The sequence below is a fragment of the Borostomias antarcticus genome (assembly GCF_949987555.1).
Source record: "Borostomias antarcticus genome assembly, chromosome: 4".
In the NCBI taxonomy this organism is placed as follows: domain Eukaryota; kingdom Metazoa; phylum Chordata; class Actinopteri; order Stomiiformes; family Stomiidae; genus Borostomias; species Borostomias antarcticus.
Genome location: NC_140237.1, coordinates 10,548,287 through 10,559,905, shown reverse-complemented (window position 1 = coordinate 10,559,905; position 11,619 = coordinate 10,548,287). Strand labels below are relative to the sequence as shown.

The following is an 11,619-nucleotide window of genomic DNA, read 5'->3' as shown; positions in this document are numbered from 1 at the left end:
CTAGGGCTGGATCTGAGGGACTAGGGCTGGAGCTGAGGGACTAGGACTGGATCTGAGGGACTGGGACTAGGGCTGGAGCTGAGGGACTAGGACTGGGACTAGGGCAGGATCTGAGGGACTGGGACTAGGGCTGGAGCTGAGGGACTAGGACTGGGACTAGGACTGGGACTAGGGCTGGAGCTGAGGGATTAGGACTGGGACTAGTGCTGGAGCTGAGGGACTAGGACTGGGACTAGGGCTGGATCTGAGGGACTAGGACTGGGACTAGGGCTGGATCTGAGGGACTAGGGACTAGGACTAGGGCTAGGGCTGGATCTGAGGGACTAGGACTAGGGCCCCTACCAGTGCGTCTTTGGATCACAGTGCGTCTTTGGGTCACAGTGCGCATGGGCATATCCTCTGTGGTCTTGTGGGAGTGTGGTCCTCTGGGACGCATGACTGCCTCTGCAGTCCAGTTTACACACTCGACCCGCGCCACTGCCTTGTTTCAGTCAGCTGTGTGAGTTCATCTACTTTGTCATTTGACAGAATATTTGTTATTTTTTAAGCTCAATGCGTCAAAGACGTTTGATTTCGATGCATGTAAATGGTATGGGCTATTAGCTGGGCAGCTTGCCAACTAACCTGTTCCTTCATTTTCGACGTGACAGGGAGCAGTCATCACGATGAAAAGCTCACTCGGAATATGCCTGGTGTTCTGTTTTGCCATATTTGGGCTTGGTAAGTGTGTTAACATGATCTTGTTAGCCCAACAGTTGGGTTGGTGTGCTATGCTCTTTGGTGTTTGTTTGGCGTTTGGATATTCCCCGATTCATCTTGCTCAATCAGTTGGCGTTTTCCATGATAAGTTGTATAGCATCCCCTAGCTGTTTTCATAACAAATAGAGGATTTTCACGGCAGTTGTTTACCATCTATATAAAGACCCCCCCCCTCCCCAAAAAATTATATCATGGAAAAGTTCGTTGTTTTTTTTGCCATAATTCCTTTCAAAAAGTGAAACTTTCATAGATTCATTACACACAAAGTGAAGTATTTCGAAATATTTTTCATTTTTTATAATTTTGGCTTACAGCTTCAGAAAACCCCCAAAACAGAAATCAGAAATTCAAGAAATCAGAATAGTGTGAAGAAAATCAGCATTTACTTCTCAGTTATTTCAAAGAATGAACGTTTTAGACTGTCACACTCTAATCATCTAATTTACTCAAAACACCTGCAAAGTTAAATTGTATCTCAGTTTAGTTCAGTATGGGGAAGACTGCAGACTTGACAATTGTCCAGAAGACCATCATTGACACCCTCCAGGAGATGGGTAAGCCACAACGGCTCATCGCTAAGGAGGCTGGCTGTTCACAGTGTCCAAGCATATCAAAAGAAATTTAGTGGACGGGAAAAATGTGGCAGGAGAAGGTGCACAAGCAAAAGGTATGACCGTAGACTTCAGCGGATTGTCAAGCAAAGACTATTCAAACATTTGGAGGGGATTCACAGGGAGTGGACTGAGCTTGGATTCAGTGCTTCAAAAACCACCACATACAGACGCATCCGGGACATGGGCTCCAACTGTCAGATTCCTCAAGTCAAGCCACTCCTGAACCTGAGACAACATTGGAAGCGTCTCACCTGGGCTAAGGAGAAGAAGGACTGGACTGTTGCTCAGTGGTTCAATGTCCTCCTCTCAGATGAGAGTAAAGTCTGTATTTCATTTGGAAATCAAGGTCCCAGAGTCTGGAGGAAGACTGGAGAGACAGAATCCAAGCTGCTTGAGATCCAGTGTGAAGTTTCCACAGTCAGTGATGAGTTGTGGTGCCATGTGAAGTGCTGATGTTGGTCCACTGTACTTTCTCAAGTCCAAGGTCACTGCAGGAGATGTTAGAGCACTTCATGATTCCTTCTGCTGAGAACCTTTATGGAGATGCTGATTTTATTTTCCAGCAGGACTTGGCACCTGCCCATACTGCCCAAACAACCAAGAACCACGTTATAACAGTGCTTGATTGGCCAGCAAACTCACCTGACCTGAATCCCATAGAGAATCTATGGGGTATTGTCAAGAGGAACATGAGAGACACCAGACCCAACAACACAGGAGCTGAAGGCTGGCATCAAGGCAACCTGGGCTTCCCTGACTCCAGAGCAAGGCAACCTGGGCTTCCCTAACTTCAGAGCAATGCTACAGGCTGATTGCCCCCATGCCACAGTGCATCCAGGCAGTAATTCGTGCAAAAGGATTCCCGACCAAGTATTGAGTGCAGGCATGAACATAACTTTTCAGATAGCCATTTCTGTTTTGAAAATACCGTTTTTTGATTGGTTTTATGTGACTATTTAAGGGGAGACACTACAGGTGAATAGGATTTTTTTTTCTTTAAAGTCCCAGTTAACCAAAATCCGAGATTTGCTTGAAAACACATTCTATGTGTTAGTGATGCATTGCTGATAACATGTAAAAATGGGATGAACCATGTGTAGTACTGAATTGTGAAGTTAGACCAGTTTTGTGTTTTTTACCAGTTTTGATTTCTGGATTTTCTGGGCGGGCTTAAAAACGGTACCGGATGACGTAGAGCGGTGTTCTTAGCATATCCCCGCCCTAACACTATATAAAGCTAGAACGGATTTGAATCTTCGGTTCTCCTGCTCAATCTTGAGTCTAGAATTAGCTAGTTTTATCCAACAGTCTAGAATTAGCTAGTTTTTCTTAGTTAGCAATGCCTATGCATAAAACTAAACGAAAATGCATCCTTCCTGGATGCCAGCAGGAATGGGATGATAAGGTCTGCTTCTTTCACTCCCGAGTAAAGCTGAAATGAGAAGCAAATGGTTAGCATTTTTGAAGAGCCATGGTGTTACAGAGGAGTCTGTCACCGCTAGCGCCCGCCTCTGCAGCAAACATTTCACTCCCGAAAGCTTCTGCAATTATAATATGAGGCTTTTGGGTTTCACGGACTCACGACTGGTCCTGGTGAATTCGGCGGAGCCAACCATCTCCCTCCCCGGCCTCCATTCTCCTCCTGTCGCATCAACCTTTGGTGCCGACAGCGCTGCCTTGTGTGCTTATAGCTTATTAACGTTATAACGTTAGCTAGGTAACGTAAGCAATAGGAAAATACACTGCTACGTTAATATACAAAACATGTCTCAAAACCATGCATGTGGTAATGTCAGCTATGATGAATTATGTAATCTTATGAGGAATTATAGCTAACATTAGCTATGTAGCTTGTTGCAGATGGGAGTGTGTATATAACCTTAGTCTAGCTAACAGCTAGCAGCACCGACCAGGCGACCACCCACCAAATAACGTTACGGATGATATATTATGACTATAAGCGTTAACTATACAGAAACTGCCTGCCATATTTGTGGCACCTGATGTGCGTATGGGTTCACCGGTAATGGTTACAGTATATTTCTCCAGCGGGAGACCGGGAGGCGGGAGCGAGGGGGATGGTTAGGTAGACCAGGTAGACCAGCTGCAGCTGGAGAAAGACGCACCCTCTCCCAGTGAAGCGGTGCTCGGAGGCTACTGGCTGAACATTCCAGTTCTGTTGGATATTATATTATTTATATATTTATTATATGTTGCGGGAAAGTTGAAGCCGAGTGCTCGTTATTCTCACACATAACATTGCCAACGAGAGTGGATGAGTCTGTCCCGATTATCAACTCGGTAGTGTACGCTTCTTCGCGCTATCAGCGCTGTTCAAGCCAGTGACTAAAAGGTACATTTTAAACAACTTTTTCCATTGATCCCAAGGGACGACAGGATCGCCTGGGAGGGATAGGAATGGGTCCGGAGGTGGCAGGGAGAAAATAGGGACAGACTCATACATTCCTCGTTGCCTGTTTTTGTATTTTGCATCTAAGGGCAGTAACACTGGCGCGTTGGTATAGAGTAGCTACAGTTTTACCTGTGTTTGTCAGGAGGTAGGTTAGGAGGAAGCATCTGTGCGTTTGATTCATTAGACAAGTGTAATTTCAACTCCTCTCTCCTGTTTTCACAAAGCTGTGCCTTCCTACCACAAAAGAGACGGCGTGCCAGTGTGACTATGCAGACCAGAGAACGGTACTATTTGACAGGTTCTTCCCTCCACACCCCCTCCCCACGCAATTGGGTGTGGCTTCGGTGCCTTCAGCAGACACGCCCCCACAGTCTCAGACCAGAGAATGCTGCTGATTTTTAACCGATTTTGAAGCCTTATTTTATATACTTAGCGACATTTTTAATCACTCAGATTTGGCTGGGTGGTTAATGACATGTTTTCCTGTGGTGTGTGAAGCTCATAACAAAAAATTGAACTGGGTTAACCTGGACTTTAAAGATATCCTCATGAATTTTTACCAGTTTAATCTTCTCATCAAGATAAATATTTTTTGTATTACACTTTCTCTAAAAAAAGTTTAGGTATGCAAATTAGGCAATAACTCATTAAATATGTGTAAATTTGCATATATTTTGGTACCTACTAACTAAACAATGGATAAAGTCAGGCTTACAGTTTTACTTTTGTTTTGACAATACACTAAAAACGTAAATATTTACAGCTGGGTTTGTGAATACAAGCTTATTTTCAAGAGATATTGAAAAAAATCTGCTGCATACATCCATTAAAAATATTTTTTGCCGTATTTTTAGACACAAAATGCAACCTAAAATGAAAAGACAATGCGTCTGCCCTAGAAGTTGAGATAGCAGGTACCGAGTGACGTCAGGTACTGAAAAAACGTAATTTTAAGAAAATGGCTGATAAAAATAAGAATTATGCATTCATGTGCTGATTTCACAGGTACAACAATTTGAAAAATAGCCGTTTTTAATCAAGTCTTGCCATTTCTCTGTTAATGTAGTGATGGTATACATGTTATTGTAGAAGAATATTGAAAAATCTGAAAATTTAAGTTCGGAAGAAAAAACACCATTTTAACTGTAGTGTCTCCCCTTAATTTCTTGAAATACTGTTTTTGGGGGTTTTATGAACTGGAAGCCAAACTTATGGAAAGTGAAACAAATACTTGCAATAGCAATACTTTGTGTGTAATGAATCTATAATCTATGAAAGTTTCACTTTCTGAAAAGAATTATGGCAAAAAAAACTAACTTTTCCATGATATTATTATTTTTTTTAAAGGATCTGTAGACCAATAGACAGGTCTATCTAGCTAGATATCTACATTCAGTAGCCTATAACCTCCAACATGGCCGACCGATGACAGGCCGTTAAAACTCACTTTCCCAATAAGATGTTTTGAATGTTGGTGTTTGTTGGTCATAGTTGGGGCGGTGTGAAAGGGCCTTAAACTGTATCTTAATAATAGGGGGCTACTGTTTACATAGTAAGTCATTTTATAACGTTTTAACTATAATAAACCACATGCAGTACTGCTCTAAAGTTTGAGGTCACTCTTTTGTCAAGGTCAAAGAGCTGGCATTGGTGATGGCATAAGATCATGAGATGTTATGATAACACTTGTTTGAAACAAGTGCGCAGTTAACATGATATCCCCTAGCCCTGGTCTAGGGTGGTATATTGATCGGGGCTATATGTGCTTTTTTAAGTGCAAAAAAGGTGTTTCAAGGTGTTTCAAGAAATGTCTTCACTTCGGTGAGTAACAAAATAATATTGTCTGTAGATGCGGTAATGAAGACTGAGTGATAAAAGTCTATGGCACAATGAATGGTCCCTGGCAGGGCGGTATACTGGGGTATAGCCCTGAATAGTATACCAGCCTGGACCAGGGTTAATTGCCCCCCACCCATTATGCATGTTCCCTTGTGGTAACAAGCCCCCTGACTCTGGGCTCAAGTTCAGTCTCTCCATCTAGTGGGCAAACAAGTCCATGCACCAGTATGGTCTAAAGTCCTAGCCTAGGGGTACTCAAATGCAAATCCTAAAGGTCCACATTTTTTTCACCCAACAATCCAAAGGTCAGTTTTTTAAGAAAACTGTTATAATTATTACACAATTATAATATACAATTATAATCACTTCCCCATCCCCACCCCCCAAAACTGGCTCTCACACCCACCCAACAAAGGTGAATCAAACCATTTCAAGTCCTGTCTCCTCTCCTCAAATCTTCGTCCTCTCCTCCTGTCTCCTCTCCTAACCTCCTGTATCCTCTCCTCCTGTCTGATTTCATCCCGTTGATTTTTCTAGTTCATAGCTTGAATTCTGAGGAAAGGTCGCTTCAAAATGACCATTTCAAATTCTCACTTCACAAGAGCTACTGTTGTTTCTTGGCATATTAAGCACATCGGTAGGTATCCCACATGAGCGGAAAACCTCCCAGTCTGGCAACACTGCCAACGCCAACCCCCCAAAGCAGAGGACATTCGAAGTGCTGCTGGCAGAGGAGAAAACGAATAATTTTGACTTGTCGCGCCGATGTCTCGGAAATACTACTATGAAATATATAATTTGCTCAGAGTCCTGGCGGAGACGTGTGTAGAGTCCGGACATGGAGGAGGATGGATCTCCTAGCCTATATGAATGTTGAAATAACATATCTAGTGCTACTAAACACCTCAAGCTCTGCTCTCGGAGGATGTGATATTTCAACATTATTTTTTTATTAATTAGTTAATTAATAAAATAAATAAATACATGAATGTTGAAATAACATCTAGTGACACTAAACACCTCAAGCTCTGCTGAGGATATACTGTAGAAAGTACATGGTTTCCCGAGTTGTACTAAACTACAGGCTACTGAGACACCAAGCAGTTTTTTTTATGTAAAAATCTAAATGTACTTGTCAATGGAAAAATGAATTGTCATTTGTCAATTGCCCTTTTGTGGTGGACTGGTACTTCGGGGGGGGACTGAATGTTGAAATACAGACATATGTAGGGCTACTAAACACCTCAAGCTCTGCTCTCTGTGGACTAAGAGGAGTGCTGTGAAAAGAGGGGGGAGACTGATGAGATGCTCGAGTCCGAGTCATCAGTGCCCAAGTCGAGTCCGAGTCATCAGTGCCCAAGTCGAGTCCGAGTCATCAGTGCCCAAGTCGAGTCCGAGTCATCAGTGCCCAAGTCGAGTCCGAGTCATCAGTGCCCAAGTCGAGTCCGAGTCCTGGACTCGAGTACTACAACACTGTCTGACAATGCTTACGGCATGCTGTCGAGCTACAGTGAGTGAAAACTACAGGTATTATATCATGACAAATTCACCGACAGATCATTTCGTTGTAATTTATTGTCACAATAAATCCTCAAACTGACAGCTATGCATGTGGAATGGTTTTTAAGCAGTGCAGTTGCTTCTAAACATGACATGCGTGTCTCTGTGTCCGTTCGTCACATGATATTTGAACCAGTCAGGAGTAACCAATACCGTTGCACACCAGCACTAGATGGCTGTCCAGATTGCTCATAAACCTGCACCACTTCCTTCACCACCTGGGGGTTATTATTCTATAAACAATTTTAAGGGTTTCAGTGGAGTTTAAGAAGCGATATAGGAGATCAGGACCACAGTGTTTGTCGAGCATCCACAAGCATCGGTGACGTTTCTCACACATAGACTACTGTTGCTCTCCCTGTTCCTCGCTCCACCTCATTTAAAACCACTGTTTTGCACACCTACTCTTTCCCTTTTCTATGAGTGATCTGGAATATGACAGCTCATTAAACAACTAGCAGCTCATTAAACAACTCTAGCAGCTCATTAAACTAGGGTCGTAGCCTTTGCTGCACGGCATTTGCTTTCCCTCCCCCTCTCTCCACATCAGTGAAAACCACCGTTTCTACTCCAGTCAGGGAACAGCAGACACGTTCCTCCCACGTGTACAGAAGCCTTGAATCCAGACGGGAGAGCAGTATTGGTGTTTGGGTAATGGAAGATAGTCAGCCATGTTAGGTGAGCTGTCATGATCTAGATAGGTCACCCATGGTAGAAGGAAAAGGTTGAGTTCTGAACAAGTCTGCCATTTTGAAAAGGACGCGCAAAGCGCTGTCATCGCTCCGTGCAAGACGCTGATCTAGGAACCGCCCGTTCATGACCTTTATACCATCTGTGCTGGAACGGAAGCAGCGTATGTAAACTAACATTCAAAATATAAAATTAAAAAAACGTACACTTTGCGAACGACTTATGAGGTAGGAAATATGGTGCCACTCCCCTCAGGCAGGAGGCTGTGGCCCATCAGGACCATGTCTGCACGACACAGAAGCAGCTTCTTCCCCACGGCCATCACACACTCTGCATACTCACTGTATATACCCTGACTGCACTACTTTTCTACATTGTTCTTTTCTTAACTTATCCTCATTGTTTACACTAGCTTTAGTACTCGCCATTTGCACTGTCCTGTCTTTGCACTGTCCTGTCTCGTTCCTGCACCCTGTCCAATGTTGGGCACCTTGCCAGAATGTTATGCACCTCGCAGGAAAGCAAATTCCTAGCACGTTGTAAAACTGCTAGTGGAGTAAGTTTATCCAACTCAACTGGGTTACACTCACCCCTAGAAACGTACTCCATATACTGTACGATAGTGACCCCAAGTGGTCAAGCTGAGCTCAACTAGGTATCCAGGTCACGGCACCATTGTAACCAATTTCAACTCGTCTGCGTTGTTTTCCGAGGCACCAGTCTACAGTGAAAGAGTGATGTAACGACTCCTTGTCATAGTAAATGTTATGATAGCATCGCTGAACATCTCGTTGTATACAATTATCTCACTATGTCACTCGTATGTTAAAATTAAGTATGTTAAAAAAACATTTTTTTTCCCTTTTGTTGAGCTTTGGAGCTCCCGTTGATGTTGATGCAGGGGCGTGGCTGAACTCCCTACATGTTAATGATGGGCGTTGTTCCTGCAGGTTCGACTATCCGCTGTTACAAGTGTAAGCACTATGCAGGCAGCTGTACCAGCACCGAGGACTGCAGCCAGGAGGATGCCTGTCTGACCTTGAAGGAGAGAGGTGAGCTTTACCCAATACATCCAGCTTACTCTCTCTAGATGAGCTCTACACAATACATCCAGCTTACTCTCTCTCTAGATGAGCTCTACACAATACATCCAGCTTACTCTCTCTCTAGATGAGCTCTACACAATACATCCAGCTTACTCTCTCTCTAGATGAGCTCTACACAATACATCCAGCTTAACTGTTTTAGCTGCTGCAACAGGGATTCTTTTTAAAATGTTCTCATTCCTATCCTCCCCAATGTTAGCCTGACATTCAGACTGAATTGTCATTTCGTTTCACTTCATATTCAGTGTGAAAGTGTTCCCATTGCAGCCGTTTTCTGAGATGGGCGTTGCTGAAGGGGTCCTCAGATTAGTTCATCCCCTAACCAATCATGTCCTGCAGTTTAATTCTGCCATTGCATTTAAAGGACGCTGATTGGTCTGGTTGGAATTCCAACCAAGAAATCACTCTGAACAAGAGCACTTCCAGACCCTGAATCAAATTTTGAAAATTAAAGTGGGCGTATGATTCAGAGGCTAAAGCCAGGGTACCCCAATAAATATAAAAGGTGAAAACCGGACCAGAAACTGGACCAGAATGCAGGCTGAGTTTCTGCAAACTTGAGCCTGACATTGTGCCATTGAGCAAGGCACCTAAACTTAGCAACTAGGTCTTCCACCCAGGGTGCTACACCAGGGGAGTGGTTGAGAACAGAACAGAACAATTTTAGTTCTTCCAGTTGTAATGGCTGGATTACAACAAATTATAGAAAAATGAATTATTCTAAAACCTTTGGAAATCTCTACTTGTACATCTGAGGGAAGAGTGTGAGTAAGGGCACACTTAGGCCCGTCTGGGAGATATGTGAGGCCCTGTGCGAAATAGGCATTGCAAGGCCTTCATGCACTATGCATGCACGTCTTTCTTTCCAAGACAGTTCACTACCCCCCCCTCCCCCTCCCCCTGAGAGGACTCTCTCTCTCTCTCTCTATCTCTCTCCCTCTCTCTCAGTGTGTTATAACAGGTGCCCGGTAGAAGAGATAGTTGAAGAAACAGGGAACCGACAGAACCGAGGAATTGGAGGAATAGGAGGAATAGGAGGAATAGGAGGAATAGTAGTCTTTATATTTCGGCCTTAAGCCATCATCAGAACGCTTTTTCACCGACACACTCAGCAGGTTCATCCTCATGGTTAATGTGTGACAGTGGCCAGAACAGACAAAATTGAGCCAACAATTTTATACAACATTTTGATAGGATATCCTATTATCATTGAAACAGCTTGTTTCCTGCTACTCTCTCCATGCTGTCCGCCTTTTTTGTCCATGCTCTTTCCGCTCTCTTTCTGCTCTCTTTCCGCTCTCTTTCCATTTCTGTCTTTTTCTCTCACACCCACTGTGTCTTTGTCTCTCTCTTTCTGCCTCTCCCTAGAACAACAGTCCTGAACTGATTCCACTCTCTCTCTTTCTCTCTCTCTCTCTCTCTCTCTCTCTCTCTCTCTCTCTCTCTCTCTCTCCCTCTCTCTCTGCCTCTCCCTAGAACAACAGTCCTGAACTGATTCCTCTCTCTCTCTCTCTCTCTCTCTCTCTCTCTCTCTCTCCCTCTCTCTCTGCCTCTCCCTAGAACAACAGTCCTGAAATGATTCCACTCTCTCTCTCTCTCTCTCTCTCTCTCTCTCCCTCTCTCTCTGCCTCTCCCTAGAACAACAGTCCTGAAATGATTCCACACTCTCTCTCTCTCTCTCTCTCTCTCTCTGCCTCTCCCTAGAACAACAGTCCTGAACTGACTCCACTCTCTCTCTCTCTCTCTCTCTCTCTCCCCCTCCCTCCCTCCCTCCCCGTCTCTCTCTCATCCTCAGGTGGTGAGACTGTCCGTCAGTGTATTAAATACTCTCAGTGTGACTACAACACTCTGAGCCACATGTTCCCGGCTGTCGCCAGCTTCTCCTTTAACTGCTGTAATCATGAGCTGTGCAACGGAGCCGTGTCCCCCGCCGGCAGCAGAGCGCTGCTGGGCCTCATGCTCTCCCTGGGCGCCATGTGGTGGTGTATTCACTAACCCAGCCTTACACACACACACACACACACACACACACACACACACACGCCCTGATGATGATGTTGGGGTTATCATGCCGGTACAACCCCTCCACAGCCCCCCCCGCCAACTCTGACGCTACCTTCAGACTGCAGAACCCACCAATGGAGTGAATAGCAGGAAGTGATGCGGTCTCACTGCTGCCAGTGTCGCCACCATCCGGAAGCATCCTGACTTCTTGCTGCAGCACTGTTGTAATGTGTGATTTTCAGCATGAAACTACACCAACGCCTTTTACCCCCATTTATGTTGTCTTAACCAAAACTAGAAAGGTTTGTGTGCTTGCTAAAAGCAATGACATATTTTATTGGATAGCCTGAATTGTACTAAATAGACATAAATAGTATTAATAATTGAAATGTATATGAGCGTCAATGAGGCCAATTTCAAGTGCTTCCGCAGCACCAGGGCTCCGTATGTGGAAGTTGATTTGGGCCGGAGATTAGTTGTCCATGTGTTGTTATGGTAACAGTCTTTTTGTTCCTGTACTAATGAAGGAAAGGGAGTTGTTCTCACAAGCCTCCTTTATGACTTGGTGCAATAATGGATTTTTGCACTGAAGACTTTCCATCAGAAGAGGAAAGCTAGAATAAGATTATTAGAA

The 11,619-nt window shown here is 44.1% G+C and overlaps 1 protein-coding gene across 1 annotated transcript; it reads left to right on the top strand.

Moving 5' to 3' along the window:
• Positions 1-1,249: 1,249 nt before the first annotated feature.
• On the top strand, positions 1,250-10,976 carry cd59a (CD59 molecule (CD59 blood group) a; the record flags this gene model as incomplete). The annotated part of the gene is made up of 3 exons (XM_084437314.1): positions 1,250-1,313; positions 8,826-8,927; positions 10,777-10,976. The coding sequence occupies 3 exons, from the start codon at positions 1,250-1,252 to the stop codon at positions 10,974-10,976; spliced, it is 366 nt and encodes a 121-aa protein (XP_084293440.1).
• Between the last annotated feature and the right edge of the window lie 643 nt (positions 10,977-11,619).